We start from the raw sequence: 21,224 nt of genomic DNA, 5'->3' as shown, positions 1-21,224 counted from the left end.
GACTAAAGATAAATGATGTTCACTTTCAACTTTTTAATTCTACCCTATTTGTCTCTTCCACACCCTGGTTTGCCATGCAGCTCTACACTTTATTTTGTTTGGAAGGTTTTTTTAAGAAAGAAGAAGACAAAAACTTTGTAGATATTTTAGCTGTCACCTCTTGATATTTTAACTGTCATTTCTTCTACCGTTTTTTGCTCTAATGTTTTTTCCCCCGCTATACGAACTACGTGAACCATTGAAAAAAATGACATTTGAAGGCTCTAGGGGTTTAAAATTAGTAGAACCAATACAATATCTGAAATGCTACTTTGGGATGAATGATTAATAGATGAGGCTTATGTTAAAATCGATGGCTAAGAGATTCCTAAAGGTGACGTGTTTGGCTACTTTGGTTTTATAGTGAAAAGGATGGATTGATCAATTAAGTTGTTTCCAAGAAAATTAGAGCTGGGCAGTTGAAGTTGTGTTTGCGGAGTGCCTGCTTGATCACTGCACTGCTGATGAAATTGAAGGGAACAATTCATAGGATGGTTATTTGACCAGTTATGCTACACGGGTGGAGCGTTGAGCAACTAGGAAGCAACATGGGAAGAGGATGAAGGTTGCATGAATGTTTATGTTGAAATGGCTGTGTGGGAGACAGGAGTACTAAGGATAAAATCAATATTGAGGTCATCCGAAGCAACCTTTGCTATATTTAGGCGACCATTAAAAAAAATCAGAGAGATTGGTTGTGAAAATACAGTAGTACATGTTGCATCAAGGTTCCAACTAACAATAGTATTCCTAAGATTATGGAGCTTATTTTTCTGAAGAAAAGGAGAGAGGTGTGGGAGTAGTAAAGGACAGAGGTGTGTGAGCACTTGGGATAGAATTAAGATTGAGGTCATCTGAAGCAACCTTTGCTATCTATGAAATTTAGGTGACCATTCAAAAACTCAGAGAGATCGTTTGTGAAATACAGAAGTTCGTATTGCATCAAGGTTGGGACTCACAATAGTTTTCCTAAGATTTTGGAGCTTATTTTTCTAAACAAGAGGACAGAGGTGTTGCCTTCATGATGATTGCTTGATAAACAAAACCATGATATTGGAGGACAATTTTTTCACAACTGAAGCAACAGTGATGGAATATTATTTTTGGAAGGTAATGGGATTTTGTTAGAAGAAAGTGCTGAGATGGTGCAAAAATTACAGCCCAAGAAGAAAAAGAAAAATTAAAATCCACCATTGCACTCATTAAGTATAATAATTAGTATCTGTTCTCTTTATCTCATGCAGTTATGCTGCAGGATAAGCTTTTTTTTTTGTTTTCATAGTTCTCTTTCATTTGTTTCACAGTTGTTGTTTGGAACTTATATAATCTTGTTGCTGTGGTATCTTCTTGCAATGGTGAAAGCCCGATTAATAATTTTGTTGTGTTCTCTTTTTCTTTTTAAAACTCTGAGCAGGACAGCTTCTGGGAGATGGGTGATACTGGTCCATGTGGCCCTTGTACTGAAATCCATTATGATAGGAATAGAATTGAGACTGAGGTCATCTGAATCAACCTTTGCTATTTATAGAATTTAGGTGACCATTCAAAAAATCAGAGAGAGTTTGTGAATATACAGAAGTATGTAAAGATTGGGACTCACAATAGTTTTCCTAAGATTATGGGGCTTTTTTTTTTTTGTTTTGTTTTTTAAAAGAAATGGATGGAAGTGTTGCTTCACGATGATTTCTGGATACAAAAACCATAATATTGGAGGGCAATTTTTCAGAACTGAAACAACAGTGATGGAATATATTTTTTTGTAAGGTAACAGGATTTTGTTAGAAGAAAGCGCTGATATAACACAAAAATTACAGCCCAAGAAGAAAAAGAAAAATTACTATCCTCCATTGCTCTCATTAAGTATAATTAGTATGTGTTCTCTCTATCTCATGCAGTTATGCTGCAGGATAAGCTCTTTTTTTAAAAAAGAAATTTTTTTTTTTTAAATTTTTTTTCCTTCATAGTGTTCTTTCATTTGTTTCACAGTTGCTGTTTTGAACTTATATAATCTTGTTGTTGTGGTATCTTCTTGCAATGGTGAAATCCCCATTAATCCTTTTGTTGTGTTTTCTTTTTCTTTTTAAAACTCTGAGCAGGACAACTTCTGGGAGATGGGTGATACTGGTCCATGTGGGCCTTGTACTGAAATCCATTATGATAGGATTGGTAACCGGGATGCTGCTGCTTTGGTTAATAATGACGATCCTACATGCATTGAGATATGGAACCTTGTGTTTATTCAGGTATAAATTTTGAATAATGTTTTCATAGTTTTCTTCATGAGTGGGACTTGCTGTTTTGTAACTGTTGTGTTTTCTTGATAGAAGTATGTTATCTATGTGATCCTCTTTAACATATGCTCTGGTTACTCCCCTGCAGTTCAATAGGGAAAGTGATGGCTCTTTAAAACCTTTACCTGCAAAACATGTTGACACAGGAATGGGTTTCGAACGCTTAACTTCGGTTCTTCAAAAGAAAATGAGCAATTATGACACTGATGTATTCTTGCCCATATTTGATGCTATCCAGCAGGTACGCCAGTAACATACCGATTTTTTTTTTCTTGAATTATGTACTTTTTGTGATGGAAATGTATATTTAAATTAGTTGATATAATTCAAATAAATTTCTTTCTACCTAGGAAAACATAATGATCAATATGTAAGGATTGCAAGGTTAGACCAGGAGAATTTGACTATGCAACATAGGTTAATGGTTATGGGTGTTTACATTAAGAGATGGAAAGCAAGGAGTGAAATGAATAGCTGTCAAGAAACTAGGTGGTGGAATTTAAAAAGAGAGAACAATGTTATTTAGAAATAAATGGAAGAAGTGGAATGTTGAGGTAGAAGTAAATATTATATGGAATGAGATGGCTTAGTGCATTAGGAAGTGACAAAAGATGTTTTAGGAATATGTAAAGGGAAAAGCCAATTATGCAAGGAAACTTGGTGGTGGAATGACAATGTCCAAAAAGCTATTCAAGAGAAAAGTTTATGTTTCAAAGCTTAGAAAGGGGCTAGAAACAGTGATTTTTTTTTTAACAATATAGAAATGCCAAAAAGATTGCTCAGGAAGTAGTAAGGCTAAACGTAAGGCTTATGGGGATCTTTAATATAGATTGGGGACGAGAAGGTGAGAAAGATGTCTTCAAACTAGTAAAAATGAGAGAGAGGAAGAGTAGGTACCCAGATCATATTAGATATATTAAGAGCGATAACCAGAGGTTACTAGTAAAGGACAATGAGATCAAGGAAAGGTGGAAAAGCTATTTTCAAAAACATTGTTGACCACTTTGAGAGCATAGGGATACAAGGAACCATAAACTCAAAGACGTTTTGAGAAAGTTGAAAACAGGAAAGGCCCTTGGATGCGATGGTATACCAATAAAGATTTGGAAGTGTATGGGAAATACTGGTTTATTTTGGTTTTTATAAAGTTTTTCAACAAGATTGTCTGATTGAAATAAATGTCAGATGAATGGAGGAAAAGCATCCCTGTACCTATTTATAAGAATAAGGAAAACATACAGAGTTGCACTAACTATCGTGGGATTAAACTTATGAGTCATATTGTGAAATCTTTTGGAGAGAGTGATTGAGCAAAGACTAAGGCATGGTTTCATGCCTAGGAGGTGTACCAGTAAAGCTATTTTTCTACTTAGATAATTGTGGAGAAATATAGGGAGAGGAAGGATGCTACATGGACTTTATTGACTCATAGAAAGCATAGGATAGGGTCCCTAGAGAGTTAATTTGGCTGGAGTTGGGAAAGAGAGGAGGACAATATTAACATGATTAAGGATATGAATGGCAGAGAGGCAACAAATGTAAGTACTTAGTGGAGAGACAAGTGACTTTCCAATTACCATTGGCTTGCATCAGGGGTCAACATGGAGCCTATACTTTTTTGTATTGGTTATGGACGTTTTAACGAGGCATTTGCAGGAATAGATCCTATGGTTTATGTTGTTGTTTGTGGATGACATAGCTTTGATTGACAAGATGAGGGAGGGCGTATACACAAAGCTAGATTTACGAAGGGGTGCCTTAGAAAAAAGAATCTAAAGGATTTAAAATTAGTTAGACTAAAACAGAGTAGCCGGAGTATAATTTTAGTAATAGTAAGAATGAAAACAATGGGAGTAAAAACGATGAATTAGTTAAGATTGCTGACCAAGAAGTTCCCAAAATGACCACTTTTGATACCTTGGGTCAATAGTTCATGACAGTGGAGAGATTGAGAAGGGTGTTGCCCATAGAATTCAAGCTGGGTGGAGAAATGGAGATGTGCTTTTGGAGTTTATGCGATCGTCATGTACCCCTCAAATTGAAACGGGCTGTTTGGATACCCACCAATTATTGGTGAAGTTAACCAAAAAAAAAAACGGTTAACTCTTTTTAGCCATGTTTGATTAAGCAATGAAAAGTGGCAAGGTTTTAACCAAAAAACCCTCAAAATTTGGTTATATTTGGTTATATTTTAAATCTCCTGATATTAGTTTTCTTTTTAACCACTCTCTCTCTCTCTCTCTCTCTCTTTCTCACCTAGATATAGAACTAGAGGTGGCAACAGTTCGGGTTTAGGCTGGACCTAGCCCAGCCTGAAACTTACGGCTCTATGCTTGAGTTCGGCCCATGCCTAGCACTGGAATTGGTTTACATCGGCTCAACCATGCTCTGCACAAATTTTGATAAAATGTTTACCTCTCTTCCCTGTTTTTTCGGTTTCTCTTTTAATACAATTCTTGTGACTTTTCAAAAAAAAAAGAAAAAACAGACCATGCTCTGCACAAAATTGCACAAAATTTGATAAAATCCCTATTTCCCACCTGGCCACACATTTGCCAAGAAACACTTAAAATCAACAAAATTAGTGTCCACATTCAAGATGCATAGGTTGCTAATCAAGGATTAGAATGACATTTGTGAGATATAAGGCATATATAGGAAGTCAGGTCTTGCCGGGTTTGGCTATGCCAGGTCAGGCTAAATTGACTCGAGCCCAAGCCTGGCTCGAAAAATTGATCAGGCGATGCATGTCAAGCCCAAGTTCGGCATGTGGGCCAAGCTAATAGGTCCAAGTCTGGTTCAAAGCTAAGTCAGGTTCATTGGGCCACCCGACCATTGCCACCCGTACCCACCACTGCACATGAGAAATGTGCAAGTCAAAATTTTTTATTTTTTGAAAGACGATGCAATTTATTAGTGCTGAAGGCAAAAGAAAAAGAAACTGTACACAGAAAATAGGAAAAGAAAACTATAGCAGAAAAAGAAAAGAAAAGACAGCCCAAACCCAAGCTCAACTAGATCAAAGAGCCAACTCAGTTGAATCATAAACCATCCAAATACATGATTAATATGTAACTCAAAATTAAACCATCCAAATAGTTGGCTGCATGTCAGATGGATCATAAACCAAACAGATTATTAATATGTAATTCAAATTAAACCATCCAAATAGTGGGCCCCACTTTAGATGGATCATGAACCAACAAAAATTTGGGATATCATATTTTAATTATCAGATCTGTGGATGCTGGGTTTGGCTAGGCCAGGTCAAGCTTAAATGACTCCAGCCCAAGCCTGGCTTGAAAAATTGATCAGGCCATGCATGTCAAGCCCAAGTTTGGCATGCAGGCCAAGCTAATAGGTCCAAGTCTGGTTCAAAGCTAGGTCAGGTGCATTGGGCCACCCGACCATTGCCACCCTTACCCACCACTGGACATGAGAAATGTGTAAGTCAAATATATATACATATATATTGAAAGATGATGCAATTTATTAGTACCGATGGCAAAAGAAAAAGAAGCTATACACAGAAAAGAGAAAAAGAAGACCACAGCAGAAAAAAGAAAATAAAGTACAAAGCCCAAACCCAAACTCAACGAGATCAAAGAGCCAGCTCTGATGGATCATAAACCATCCAAATACATGATTAATATGTAACTCAAAATTAAACCATCAGTTAGCTGCACTTCAGATGGATCATTAACCAAACACATGATTAATATGTAATTCAAATTAAACCTTCCAAATAGTGGGCCCCACTTTAGACGGATCATGAACCAACGAAAAATGGGATGTCATATTTTAATTATCAGATGTGTGGATGCCTGATGGATGGTACTTTGTTTATTTAATTTCAATTCTAGAATAGTCTCATTATTTTTTAAACAGAGTTCAAAACTATTCCATATTAACATGTGTTAGCAAACAGGGGTAAAAATTTGTACAGAACTAAACCATTATTTTTACTTCCAATCTTTCTTTTTTTAACCATAACCAATACTTTTGTTGTATCCAAACAGCCCCAAAGGGAAATTTAATAGGATAGCTATAAGACCAACCATGCTTTATAGGACAAAATGTTGGGCAGTTAAGGAACAACATGTTCATAGGGTGAGTGTAGCTGACATGAGGATGTTGAGATGGAAGAGTGGCAAGACAAGGACAAAATTAGAAATGAATGCATTCGAGGAAACTTAAGAGTAGTATCGATAGGTAATAAGATGAGGGAAAGTAGACTTAGATGATTTGTTCATGTGCAATGCAGACGAAGAACTCCACTAGTTAGAACGTGTGAGTTGGTATAAGACTGAAGGCTCTAAAAGGGCAAGGGGGCCTAAGGTACATGGATTGAGGTAGTAAGAAAAGACTTGATAGAGTGGAATGGTGGAACATGATTCACATAGCCGACCCCAATTAATTGGGATAAGGCTTAGATGATGATGATTATGATGAATTAGTTGATATAATTCATTACTTAATTGTATATTCTAAGTTCTGTTTTTTGAAATCTGATGTTCGGTAAATTGTTTTTGACTTTCTTTTTTATTTTGGTAGGCAACAGGGGCCCAACCTTACTCTGGGAAAGTTGGAGTAGATGATGTAGACAAAGTTGACATGGCTTATAGGGTTGTCGCTGACCACATTAGAACTCTTTCATTCGCCATTGCTGATGGTTCTCGTCCAGGTAAGTTTTCCATATGTCACTACTTAGTTACAAAGTTGCAACAGCTAACAAAAAAAAAGGATTCACCAAATAGAAGAGAAAAATATAGCAACGAGTTCAGCAAAATCCTTTGATCATTCAAATAGAGACAATAAGAACCATTTAGTAAAGGAAATACTCTGCAAAACGGGTTCGGAGCAACGAGTCCCAATGGGCAAAAGAGGAGGAAATCAACCCAACAAGGGACCAGTATGAGCCCACAAATCAAAATTTCAATCCAAAGACTTTTTATAGTAGTCTCTATACTCTAGTTTGAATAATACTTGAAAAAAGTTAGGGCTTGTCTGGATTTGTGGAAACCAAAAAGTAGATGCATAAAGGAAAACATTATATCTGAAGAAAACTATGGAAAATGAAATTTGTGGAAAAGAATCCTCACCTGTTTGTTTTAGCATTCATGATTTCAATGAAATGTGGAATGGTCAATAGTAAAAAAAGTGAGAGTTGTCTCTCAAAAAGGGTAGAAATCTCCATTTTTTTGGTTTTAGAGAGGACCATCGACCATCTATTTATTCATTGCCATTTTGCTGCCAGTGTATGGCACCATTTCCTATCCTTCTTCAATACTGCTTGGGTGATGCCAAAGTCAGTAGAAGTTTGCTTTGGGCTTGGCACAGGAGAGGAGTGGGGAGAGGGGGCAAAGCAGTATGTAGACTGACTCTTTTGGCAGTTTTTTCTTTGGGTGATCTGGGGGTCCAGAAATGGGAGATGTTTTCACAATGAGCGGGAGAGTTGGGATGAGGTCATTGTTAAATGTTAAAGTTTTGGTGTCAGATTGGGCATCGTATGTAAAGGAAGTCCCGTCAAGGCCTTTCTTTCTAGTCGTTTGGCTTGTTGGTTGTTGTCTCACTTCTTGCGAGCTTTTAATAAAAATTTAGTCACTTTTCAAAAAGGAGAAGAAGCAAATGGCCCTTTTATGAGGAAAACAGAGGAAATGAAAACTGATTTCCTCATCACTCTTAGCTTTAGCAAACGTGGGAAACCTTCACGAAAGGGCTCGTTTGGTTGCTTGTATTTGGAATGCATTTGGAATCCTCAATTGCATCTGGCATCCTGTATTTTAGAATGCATTGAAATCCAAAGTTTGTGTTTGGTAGCCTGTATTAGGAAAGCATTGGAATCTTGTAGTATATTCATAGAAGCCTGAATTTGATTAAGCAAATCATTTCAGTACCCCAAAATGGTGTACATGTGTAACATTGTAGATGGTCATTGTACTAAGCCCATCAAAACATATACTTTGGGTAAAATTGAGGTAATTCCAAGGCTCAGGTGGGCCTGGCAATTTTAAACGAATGTATCAAAAGCTCATATGTAAGAGATGATGTACATGTGTAATATCTGGTCCCAACGTTAAATTTTTTTTAAGGGGTCACAATGATGTGTATGTGAAATCTACTCCTGCCATTAGATGGGTAATCCAACATTAGGCCCGGGGCCAATAATTAAGGCTAACCTGTGATTCAAATGGGCCACACCAGGTATTGGTCTTTTTTGCAACACCCACCACCCCCCCCCCTCTGTCACTATGAATGCTTTCTGTGTTTTGCTAGATTATGTAATTGTTTAATTGGAGTGACAAAATGCATGAAGTTCTGAGAAGTTCTATTTGACTGTAGGTAATGAGGGTCGTGAATATGTTCTGCGGCGAATTCTTCGGCGTGCTGTTCGATATGGAAGAGAAGTCCTGAAAGCTGAAGAAGGTTTTTTCAGTGGGTAAGAATGATCAATGTGCTTCAAAGCAGTAGCCTATAAATATTGGATAGCTACATTACTTTTCCTTGATTTCTTTTCTCATTAGGATGCTACATAATGTTGTTTATTTGGCACTTGCTCTTTGAATGCTCAAAGATGAGTAAAGACTTAAAATTTAATTAATATGATACTTGCTAGAAGTAATTTATCTCCGATGATTATGTTGCTAGGCTGGTAAGTGTTGTTGTGAATGTGTTGGGGGATACATTTCCAGAGCTGAGGCAAGGTGAAGCGAACATAAGAAACATCATTGCAGAGGAGGAAACGAGTTTTGGAAAGACACTGGTTAAGGTACTCTGCTTAATAATTTTAGTGAACATGATGTTCATTTATTATCATCGTCATGCCTTTGAAAAGTTTGTTGTCATCATCATCATCATCATGGTAATGAGAGTTTTATTATAAACAAACAGAAAAGAATACAAAGATGAATTCAAGAAAGAGAAGGGATGATGAGCTTGGCACCTCCCAAGAGGCATCGATCTCCTTTTTATTACATCCAATAAATGCGTGGATGACAACACCAATTCTATCACTTTATCCTCTGCTATCTGGAAAACCTTAGCTGGCACCTCTGCTTTGTTGTTTAATGTTCTATTGTTACGCTTCTTTCAGACAATGTTTTCCATATTGGTATTGACGGATGTATCGCACCCTTGGGAGTTATTGCATGAGAAATGCTAGATGTATTGCACAATTTTTCACAATTTTGGGAAACATTGGGAAAGTGGTTTAATTTTCAATGAAACTTTAGGGCCCGTTTGGCCGGGTGGATTGGAAGGGATTGAATGGTATTAGGGTGGATGGCATGGATTTCTAGGTAATGATGGTGTTGTCAGTGGATTGTCTGGAGATCCATGGGATTGATATATCCCTGGATTGCTATATCCAGTCTGTTTGGCGCGCCCGGCCAATCCCGGTATTAAACCTTCTCATCCCTTCTAATCCCTCGAACCAAACACGTCCCAGGCAAATTTGAACGATTACGGTGGATTGGATGGGATTTAAATGTAATGATGGTGTTGTCAGCGGATTGTCTTGAGATACATGGGATTGGGATCAGATCACCGACTCTGTTTGGCACGCCAGGCCAATCCCGGGATTTGACTTCCAATCCCCTGCAATACCATCCAATCCCTTCCAATCCGACCGGCCAAACGGGCCCTTAGGGGATGGTAAAATAGACATCACAAAAAACATTGGGAAAGTGGTTTGAATATTCACTTGGAAATCGAAATATCACAAAAAACAAGTGCACATAAATAGGTTTCCTTTGTATAATTTCCTAAACTATCCACTGTCTGACAGAAGTGAATATTCAAAATCAATTCATATCATTTATAAACCTAAGAAGACATGTATGAAAACAAGTAATTTCCCCCATGTTCCCTAAATCCCCAAATTAGAGGTTAAAATCCATGATTGAGCATGCAAATTCTTGGATTTCTGCCTTATTTCTACTGATTCCAAGTGGTTTACATTTTTTTATTTTTATTTTTTAAAGAAAAAAAATCAAATTTATAAATTTTAAAAAAAAAAAAAAAAAAAAAAAGTCCTAACAGTTTCAAAATCCAGCCTAATCTTGAAGCTGGGTTGGGCCAGGGCCCATCTAGAAATCTGAGGCCCTGGGTTGGGCCTTCTATACAAGGCCCATGCCAGGCTAAGGCCTTGGGCCAAGTAGTGTGGGCCTGGCCAAGCAAACTAATTAGTAGAATAGTTAGATTAGGAAAGTTATTGAAGAGAGACCTATAAATACGAGGCCATACAAATAGTATAGACATGTATTTTCAAGTGATCGGAATATGTGAGAAGAGTGATTCTTCTAGCTTTGGTAGTGGTTTGATGCCCTAGAGAACTGTTGGAGGCCTGTCAACGGTACTTTTATCTATCTGGGATCTCTTTCCCACCTACATGGAGTTATTAGAGTAATTTTGTTCCTAAAATCTGGTAGGCAATTACCTGAATCTTGTACATTATCACTATGACTATTGATAAGATCTTCGCTGGAAAAAAAAAGGGGCTTTAGCACTTGCCTAATTTGAAATGTTCAGTTATTTCTGTATGCTTTTCCATAGAAGAAACACAGTCTCTTGTGCTTGTTTAGATAATAAAAGAAACATGACATACAATGACCTGTCTTCAGGGAATTGAGAAGTTCAAGAAGGCTGCTCAGGAGGTTCAGGGGAACATATTCGGTGGACAGGCAAGTTCATTTCCTGTTTATTTATACCTTATTTCTTCTTCCATTTTATGACTGTATGGTTGGGTACATGAGTTGATTTTCATCAACTAGTTTATCTTGTTTGCGTAGTTCAAAAGCTTTGATCTATATCAGCTTACAATTCTAAGATCACAAACCATTATTCATGGAGGACATATGAGAAGTCTTGTCGTGAGCCATTGACATGTTTTATCTACTCTTGGTGTGAGTACGGATGTCTAGTTCAGTGACAACTTACACAGAACACCGTATTTTCTTTCAAAATAATTGAATGAACCTGTGGGTTGTAGCATCACGTGGTCTCATGGATATCATCTGATGGGTATCAGAACTTCGGATATGCAATACAAGAAACAGTGCATCCCTGTTTCATCCTATTGAAATTTCTTTAATGTTAATATATCACATGTACGTTATAATTATTTTTTAAAGTTTTCAGACTATCTGCTTTCTGTTATTATTTGAGAAGCTTTTAAATCACATGTTGATGAGTGCTCTATATCTTGGTATCTTAGCATGCAAATTTCTTGTTGCAGGATGCATTTGTTTTGTGGGACACTTATGGGTTCCCTGTAGATTTGACCCAGGTATGCGGATTAATGGTTTTACCTTGTACAAAATTTTCTTATGCAAGGCTTGCAACAATATAAACTTGGTGTGTCCTCACTTTCTTCTCTTTCAGCTAATGGCAGCAGAAAAAGGTTTGACAGTTGATATGGAAGGTTTCAACAAGGCCATGGATGAAGCCAGGGAAAAGTCTAGGAACGCATCTAATAAGGTATCTGCTTCCGAGCCTTTTCATTATCTCTCACTCTCTCTGCTTGTCATGGATGAAGCCAGGAAAAAGTCTAGGAACTCATCTCATTTTGGTCTTGTGTACTGGCTTCAGTTTGGAGTTTTCAAATAGGTTGGCATTTTTGGTTTTTTATCTGCAATTTTGTCTAACATCTTGAGGTTATGTTAATTCTTGGCAGCAAGTTGGTGATTCCATAGTGATGGATGCTGATGCAACCTCAGAACTGCATAAGAGGGGGGTGGCTGCAACTGATGACAGCAGCAAGTTCAAATGGTATCGGGTCAGTATACTTATTGATCCACATATTCTGTTTTCAGAATTTTCACTCGAGATTATCAAATGGGTTACCATTGAATCTTTGGTACAATTGTATCATAAATGTTGTAGAGTCTTTTCATATTTTCCCAATGACAAAAAAAAAGGAGGGAAGTAAGACATGTATCATTTCTAATAGTTTTACTTAATGAATAGCTTTTTTCACTGTTAGCAGATTGGTAAAACTTGCCACTTGTCTGCTTCTCTTTCATCGATTAGCCCATAAACATAGCCGTGTGCCAACCTGACATGTATGGCGGGAATCCAAGCTGTGCATCAGGTGTGTCCCAATGCATTGATGACCTGGTGTGAAAATCAAGCTGGTCAACTCTTCAGGTGTGCAGTGGGCTTCATGTATGAAAACAACAGATGGTTTTCAGAAAGTTTCGAACTATCTGTATTCTTCATTCATGTATGCCACATTGTTTGACCAGGTTATCTGCCCAGCCGAAGCCACCTGATTCACGGTTTGGATGTCCTCCACAAGTGCCAGGTTAGGGTCACATGTGGTCCAATGTTTTCCGTATTGTTATTGTGTAATATGTCGCACCCTTGGGATACAAATACATATTAGTTACAGCATGGGATATATCTATTGTATCATATAATTTATCGTTGTTGTTGGGAAACATGGGGAAACATTGGGAAATTGGTCGAATTTTTTAATGTAACTTGAGGGATTGTTAAAAAAGACACCAATACACATTTAGAAAAAAAACAAGCACACATAATAGGTTTCCTCTGTATAGGGTCCTAATCCATGTGCTGTCTGACTAAACTGATGCAATTACATTCAAAGTCGATTCATAAAATTTATAAATGTAAGAAAGACATGTATGGAAACATAAGCATTACATTTAAAAGCAAACAAAGAAATAGAAAACTTGAAATATACCTGTGCATTTCAAAAAAAAAAAAAGTTTTTTCAACAATTTTTAATTAAAAACTTTTTTTTTTCCTGAAAAATTTCCAAATTGCCAAGAATGTGTAGATCATGTTATACATATGTTTGAACACTAAGATTGCAACTGATTTGGGAAAAATTATGGACATTTTGATTTTCCCCCAATTTTCCGCCACTCGGCACATCTCCCACAAATCTCATAATCGAAGCTCCAAACCCATAAATTTTCATGCAAAATATGAAGAATCATTGATTTCTTACCATTTAACACTATTATGACATATAAAAACGGAAAAAAAAAATAAATTTGAATTAAAACTTAAAAAATACGCATCTTTTAGAATCCGGCCCCAAGAAGCTTCCGATCGCGATTTCGGAGAAATTTTGAAGATTTTCTTCCAAATAACTAGAGTGGACTGGTCAAAATCACCTAACAATGTACTCCGAACTTTTCTTTTTTGCAAAAAATATCGATTTTTGTGAAAATTTGAGGATTTTCCGGACAAACCAGCATTGATTTTCTTTTATCCCTTTCGATATTGCACTTGGTATGCCTGATACATTAAGAATTTCTGAAGGGGGAGTGGATATTTCGCACGATATCGCAATATCATGCGATATATTGCACAATACCATGAAAAAATGGATATTAAAGCTGGGTTTTGTATCGCCCAGCTGGGATAACAGATATATCGTGGGATATGTTGGTGATATTTCAAGATACTGAAAACACTGATGTGGCCTCATATTAGGGTGTATATGCGCTTAACAGAACTCTTTCGGTTTTCTTTTAAATTCATGAAAGGACAGTATACATCAGATTGTAGTATGCGGTCAATTTATGACACGAGAGATATTGTATCTACAAAAGCTATTCAAATATCCATCTTCTGATCCTTGTATTAATGTTTCCTTATCAAGATTCAGTCACTTGTCAATAAGGTACTTTTCATAGACTAACTTATTTTTCTGTTTGATGAAACATTTCTTGTTTATTTGGATGGTTTCTTTTTCTATTTGGGATATCATGATGGCCACTAAGTATCTGTTGTGAATTTTCTACATCAATTTGTCAGGATCACGAGTGTTCAGTAAAAGCTATATACAATGGAGCTGAATTCTTAGAGAAGGCCTCCGCCGGTGATGAAGTCGGTGTGGTGTTGGACAGTACAAGCTTCTATGCTGAACAAGGTGGTCAGGTACTGTTAGCTGGCACATTTTCAACTTTGTTAGTTTATCCGCCATGTTGAATCAACCAGCCTAGAATTTATGGTCTGAGTTCCATGCTGCTGGAAATCTTGAATTTTACTCAGTACTCCATGATAGACACTGGTATCTTTTCAGTAGCCTTCGAGACTGTAAGAAAGTTTTGAAAGCTTGTTAATCCACTATGTTGGATATGAATAAAGGTTTGATGGATTGTACTATTTACTGAGGCTTCAGATTGACAGATGAAACATGAAACTGTTATCACCCATGTATTAAATTCAAAGAATGCTAATGCTTTTAGAAGTTGGATTGCAATTGCTTTAAGATATTCTAGTTTAGAAGGACACCGTCTACAATTTTTTTTCCCTACCATCTTTTGAAAGCTGTTTTTCTAGTTTAATATTTTTTAGAGCTTTGAGCATCATAGAATTGCATAGACATTTTCTAGTCTTCTCTCCAGTCAACGCCAATTAGTTGCGATAAGGCTTGGATCATAATTTTCTAGTCTTTTCTCAAAGCTCTTCAGTACCCTTTTCCTGTGAAGTACTTGGGCTGCCATTTTTGTGACACTAAGGTGCACCATTTTTGCGATGACATGCATTCCATGGCGTAGGTGTGATTGGTATCCTATTGTGAATGCTTGGATGCCAACTAGTTTAACTTATCAAGAATCAGGCATTCAAGCTCCAGCAGTTTTCCTTTTTCCTTTGAAAAAGAGAGACTAGAGAAAACCTTCTACTGATGGATCTTTGCATGAAGGTTCTCATTAGAAAAGATTTTCAGATCTGGCAGATAACTGATGCATTGGTTATTGCTGCTTGCTCTTCATTGTTGTATTCTTGTAATGCACATATTCCGTACAAAGACCATAAGTACATCTTCTTTTGGTTCACCTAATTCCATATACATGTCCGAACAGAATATAGAGCCATACCTGCTATCTTGTTTGACTTGTTCCATTTGGTTTCAGATTTACGATACTGGATCTCTTGAAGGCTCCTTTGGATCATTTAAGGTCAGTAATGTCCAAATTTATGGAGGCTTTATACTCCACATTGGCTCTTTTGGTGGGGAGACTGGCAAGTTTTCTGTTGGTGATAAAGTAATCTGCAAGGTAATACCTTCATTGCTTCAGCATTTTGCTCTCTTTTGTTAACTGCTCTTGTATTTGTGGGTCATCATTTGCAGTTGCTGGTGCCATGAACAGGTTGACTATGACAGGCGTACTCTCATTGCCCCGAACCATACTTGCACCCACATGCTAAACTTTGCTCTCAGGGTATGCAATCAAATTCTTAATGGATGCTATTTACAGTTGCCCCTCTGAAAGCACCAAACAGGAGTGCCACGTATGTGTCAAAGTGGCACACATGAGATTCACCGTTCATTGGACAGCCCCTATGGCGAACATGTCCTAGCCAAAAGGAAGGACAGTCCGCTCATCAGGTGGCAACATGTGTACAGAAGAATGGATGGTTAAAAAGTATAGCCAATGGTCTACATTCAACGTGGGTGTGGCTCAATCAGTTCACCAGGCCACCTGGTACAGGTGTCACTTTGGCACACGGGATGTTTGTGTTTGGCACTCGCAAATGGATGTTGGGCAACAGTAGCAATCATCTAGCTCCAATTTGCCTGTGCTGTTGGTTCACTCAATGTCGCTGCAATATGATGCAGGAAGTGCTTGGGGATCATGTTGACCAGAAGGGATCCATTGTACTTCCTGAAAAATTACGATTTGATTTCTCGCATGGTAAGTTGTATTCCATTTTTCATTAATTATGTGTGTTCTTATTATTCAATTCGTTCAGAGTATATACACAGTCATTTTTTAAATCCATTGCACTTTGAACAGGCAAGCCTATTCACCCTAACGATTTGAGAAGAATTGAGTCGATTGTGAACGATCAGATTAGAGATGAATTAGACGTGTTTGCGAGTGAGACAAGCCTTGTTGATGCCAAGCGTATAGCTGGTTTACGAGCTGTCTTTGGAGAAGTAAGCAATTGTTTCTTCTTGTAGCAGTGAGTTTGACATTACTTTATCTTTGAGGAAAAATATGATAATGTTTGATTGAGCAGGCTTGGCCCAGCAAACTGTGCATTTGTGGCCCACTCTTTGGCAAGCAAAAAATTATTAATATATGCAAGCACTGGATGATCCTGCCTGAACAATTCCCATTGCTTGTGATTGCTCATTTGTAAGCCACCAACCGGATGGCTAGGATCATCTGATTGGATCTCCTTGAATAAAACTTTGTCGCCTTCCGAAAAAAGAAAAAAGAAAAAGGATCATCTGATAGGAAGATGCCCTATCCCATGTTGGGGCCACCAGATGGATGGCCTATGTCACTGAAAGGTTGGGCCACTTGTACCATTGCTGGACTGAACAATAAAACTCTTTCATTTTATTGTGCATCATATGATGCCCTTTTCATCTCTATGCTGTTTGTGCATTGTGTAGGTCTATCCTGACCCAGTCAGGGTTGTGTCGATTGGTCGGAGTGTGGAGGACCTCCTGGCTAATCCTGAAAACAGAGAATGGTTTTCAATTTCAACAGAACTCTGTGGAGGTCAATGTCATTGTGGAACTCTTTCACTATGTTTATTATTATTATTATTATTATTATTTATTTTTGTTTGAAAGGTAACACTACCAGGGATTGAACCCTGGATCACTTGCACACATGAGACAGTCTCCACCAGCTCATCTTATGAGCAGGAGACTCTTTCACTATGTTTCTCAAGGATTTTCTTGTCAGTGCATTTGAAAGCTGATTTTGTTGAAATATCCAGGAACCCATATATCAAATACAAGAGAAGCCAAAGCATTTGCCCTTTTATCTGAGGAAGGAATTGCTAAGGGCATCCGTAGAATAACAGCCGTTACAACTGAATGTGCTTTCAAGGCATTGGAAACAGCCCAGTCTCTTGAGCGGGAAATAAATGAGGCGTATAATGCAGAAGGAAGATTGCTGGCCCAGGTACCGGCTAACTATTTCTTTTATGTTCCAGGAAAAAAAAAATAAAAAAATCTAAGAAATCATACCCATCACTAGGAGTTATCGTCGCCTCACTGCTTTGATTCTACATTTCTTGGATAGTAGGATGGATACCATTTATATGATGTATCGAGTCGGAGCATTTTTAAGCCAATATGCACCTCCAATATGATGGCATGTGTAGCATATAGCCAACCAGTGCTCTGGTAGCCCCCCACTGTATTGATTACCTGTCCAAAAATCAGGCTAGGTCACACATCTACGGTAGAAATGGACAGTTCAAAAGTAGTTACTGATGGTCCGATTCTTCATGCCGGTGGTGCCTACCTGAGTGAGACTGCATGGACAGGTATATGCATGTTGCCATATACATGCATATGCACGTCTCCCTAGCCAGCAAGCACCATGCAGGTGCATGTGTGTGAATATGAGCTGTGCATCATGTCATGCCAATGCCCCACGAATTATAGATTTCTTCATTCCAAGAATGCATAAATGCATAACTGTGCCGTACAATTATACAGCAACTCATACAAACAGCCATGCACTCTCATGAAACAAAAGACTGGCCATTGGCACATATTAGCATGCCCATGCTTCTTATTGCTAGAAATGTTTTCATGTCCTTTAAATGATAAATGCCCAGTTGTGGTTGTTTCTATTCTTTCTTGGCTTTTGTGGTGAGGAAATTTACCTTGTCTTTCCTCGGACAAGCATTTTCTGCATACAACAGAGGATGGCTAGCCCGGAGTAGAATTTCATGCCCTCCTGCAACTGTGTCATGTTTAGGATCTGGGCCATTCATCAGGTAGGCTTCCACTGTTCATGTGCCATGATATGAAAGTTGACCTGATCCTATTATGAAGGTTGACCACATCAGCGTGGAAAAAAAGTCAAAAAGAAAAGAAAAGGAGAGTGAGTATTGAGAACTAACAAACACTACATTCTTCCTGCACGTGTGCCAACCTGATGCCCAGACCACCATTATTTCTAGCCACATCACAGAAATGTTGGGGTCCAGCCAATCAACATACCAACTCCCATACACAGACTCAAAATCCTTTCTCATGTCTTTCCATGGAGCTCACGCAATATTTTTCTTGTGAAAAGACAGACATAAGTTGATTTTTTCCCCCATTGCCAGATAGTAGCTTCTCTGAAAAGTCGTGTAGATGCTGCAGCAATTCCAGCAGCTATGAAAGCAGATCTCAGAACAAAGATCTCCCAACTGGATGTAAGTATAGCTGGGCCACACCAACATTTTCTTATCACCACCTTTTACAACTGGTTGAATCAATCATTTCTTGTGGTATTAGATCTATACTAAAGATAAACTATACATTATCAGGGTGAAGTTAGAAAGGCACAAAAGAAGATTGGGGAAGAAAATATTCAGAAAGCAGTGAAGGCAGCAGTTGAAGTTGCAGAGACTGCGTCTTCAGAAGGTAAATTGTTCTGCATCACTCATGTCGACGTGGGTGTGGACGCAACTGCAATCCGTGAAGCAGTTCTTAAGGTCTTGGAGCAGAAGGTAATCAACTTCCCTGCACAAGTTTCTTAGACGTGTTTGTCGGCATGCATTACATGCATATATGTTACGTACGTACATATGCATGTGTGCATGCATATGCATTCTTGTGCACTTTCTCATTGGTTTATGTGCTTGTGTGCACATACATCTCAAACACACCAGATGTGTATGCTGTACAGCATGTGCATGCATGCATGCACGTACATGTGCATATGCATGTTTATGGGTATTACAATAAACTCAGTGATTTTATGTGCTTGCACATACATGTCTGCATGCATCCATATAGCATTATTTGCATGCTTGCAGGTATGTACTACAAACTTGCTGATTATTTTAGTGGCTTTACAGGGAATATCAGTAATGGTGTTTAGTACAGATGAGGCCACAAACAAGGCCGTCGTGTGTGCTGGGGTACCTGCTGAAGTAGAAAAGAATGGGCTGGCAGCATCGAAGTGGTTGACAGCAGCTGTTGAACCACTCAAGGGGAAGGGCGGAGGAAAAGCAGGTCTTGCTCAGGGCCAGGTTAGCAGCTCAAACTGTCTAGAAATCTGTCCTTCATGAAAAATGTGAAGTAACTTGTGACTAAAAAGGGAAAAAAAAAAATCATGGTTGTAGCATCTTATTGCACCAACAATCCATACATGGGCCCCAGTTTCTTACGGTCAAATTGCTAGCGTGGTGAGCCCGATAGTGGTGGATGGGAGGTGACCCCAGAATCTCTCCTGTTGGGTGGGAGATACTGCAAAATCTTCCTTGTTGGATGTTCCCAACTGTTTGATTGGCCCTTTTGAGTGCGGACATTGGTCGTATGCAAGGTGTTCTGTAAAGGTAACGGTGGCTGTAATGGCCACCACCGTTACCTATATGATACGGGGCATACTGGTTGTTACGGCCCCGTAACGGCTGTTACAATCTCTCTTTATTTATTTATTTATTTATTGAAAAAACTCCCGAAAAAAAATGTATCTGTCCCGTAATGTTGATTAAAAAGTATAAAAAACCTATATATGTCCCGTGATAGACCATTACGGGGCTATTATGGCCTTTATAGGGGAAGTAATGTGCTGTTAACGGCAATTATGGGTCATTTTTTTCCATAATGGCTGTTACGACCGTTACGACCCCGTAACGTGTAACGGTTGCCACCATTACCTTTACATAATGGCCTTTACGGCACATCATGATCGTATGCTACTTTCCATTTCCCTTCAGTTGGATCATCTGACAGAGGAGTCATTTCAGAATACCCCATTGAATGGTGGAGCCCACTAGAACAATGGACTGGGAAACCCAAAGGTGGGCCCCACCAAACAATTGAGATAAAAAAGAGTTGTTTCTCAATCATGTATCGTATAATTGTATGATGGTCTTTCTAAACCCATTTCCTTTGGTGTTTCTCAACCCTTGTCCCTCAGGTTGGATCATTCCGCTCATTCGATGAGCTGGTGGAGATATTGTAGTGTGTGAGTGATCCAGGGTTCGATACCTGGTAGTGTTACCTTTCAAAATAATAATAATAATTGTATGATGGTTTTAAATGTAGGGGAGCGATGCATCACGGGTCCAAGAGGCAATGGATGTGGCAACAAGATTTGCATCTATGAAGTTGAGGTAATAACAAATAATGAGTGTCGCCATCCACAGAAGCAATTCGAGTACCTCACTGGTGGTGTTTACTTCATTGTTTTGGTCTCCTGATTGGAGACTGAATGGAATTACGATTTGTTGTTTTGGTGAATTTACAGAAGTTATTTAAAAGTATTGTTAAATATGAGACAGTTAAAAAAAAAAAAAACTAGATGCGCATACATGAAATGAAATTTTGTTATGGTATTTGACCCGTGTTATAACAAATTCGAAATTCAAACTCTCCTTCACAGTGCAAAAGCTGAGTGGTATTTTCCTCTTTTGAAAAAAAAATTTTAATTTTAATTCCTTGAGTTGAATATGCAAGTGTTTGTTAGCCGTCAATTTGCAGTCCAAAAACTGAAAGGGTAGGACGTCTTATTAGGCATTGTCCATCCCTTGTTTCGGAACACTGATGAACCTGAGTATACTTCACGCATCCTCGGGTGGGATGGCATCCTTATTCCATCACTTTGAGGAAAGACCTATATCCTTCCCCCCTTTACATAGAAATGGTATGTTGTTGTATAAAGTCGAGGACTGCAAGTTCTGGCAAATGAGAATATGCCCCATGGAAGATAATCCCACGGACATTTCTTGGATGGGTCATGCTTCCAGTCTTACAAATTTGAATGTTCGTACTAATGCTGTGAGTTTTCCCAATTAAATCCGAGCCGTTGCATCTCTTCTCAATTGTATTTTTATAGGCAAAACAATTGGAAGGTTGAGATTCTCAGTGGATAGATTTTGGGGGTGTAGTCCGTGGGACAAAGCAGATCAATGGTCTGGATTACTAAACAATCAGCCCTA

The 21,224-nt window shown here is 38.2% G+C and overlaps 1 protein-coding gene across 2 annotated transcripts in view; it reads left to right on the top strand.

Annotated features, from left to right (window-relative positions):
* LOC131217040 (alanine--tRNA ligase) overlaps positions 1-20,660 on the top strand; it is a 33,056-nt gene extending 12,396 nt beyond the window's left edge. The window contains exons 4-23 of one of the 2 annotated variants that reach the window (XM_058211726.1): positions 2,136-2,282; positions 2,419-2,571; positions 6,885-7,014; positions 8,673-8,769; positions 8,979-9,099; positions 10,952-11,011; positions 11,566-11,616; positions 11,712-11,807; positions 12,004-12,105; positions 14,121-14,243; positions 15,224-15,367; positions 15,461-15,532; positions 15,931-16,006; positions 16,109-16,251; positions 16,717-16,825; positions 17,049-17,236; positions 18,399-18,488; positions 18,603-18,785; positions 19,137-19,310; positions 20,332-20,660. In XM_058211726.1, coding sequence (XP_058067709.1) covers positions 2,136-2,282; positions 2,419-2,571; positions 6,885-7,014; positions 8,673-8,769; positions 8,979-9,099; positions 10,952-11,011; positions 11,566-11,616; positions 11,712-11,807; positions 12,004-12,105; positions 14,121-14,243; positions 15,224-15,367; positions 15,461-15,532; positions 15,931-16,006; positions 16,109-16,251; positions 16,717-16,825; positions 17,049-17,236; positions 18,399-18,488; positions 18,603-18,785; positions 19,137-19,310; positions 20,332-20,403 — 2,331 coding nt within the window. In that variant the 3' untranslated portion in view covers positions 20,404-20,660. The remainder of the gene's footprint in view (positions 1-2,135; positions 2,283-2,418; positions 2,572-6,884; positions 7,015-8,672; positions 8,770-8,978; positions 9,100-10,951; positions 11,012-11,565; positions 11,617-11,711; positions 11,808-12,003; positions 12,106-14,120; positions 14,244-15,223; positions 15,368-15,460; positions 15,533-15,930; positions 16,007-16,108; positions 16,252-16,716; positions 16,826-17,048; positions 17,237-18,398; positions 18,489-18,602; positions 18,786-19,136; positions 19,311-20,331) is intronic. The other variant, XM_058211727.1, reaches the window with a different exon arrangement.
* Positions 20,661-21,224: the final 564 nt, after the last annotated feature.

This window comes from Magnolia sinica, chromosome 10 (assembly GCF_029962835.1).
Source record: "Magnolia sinica isolate HGM2019 chromosome 10, MsV1, whole genome shotgun sequence".
Taxonomy (NCBI): Eukaryota; Viridiplantae; Streptophyta; class Magnoliopsida; order Magnoliales; family Magnoliaceae; genus Magnolia; species Magnolia sinica.
Note: the sequence above shows the minus strand (reverse complement) of the source record. Positions and strands in the feature narration are given on the sequence as shown.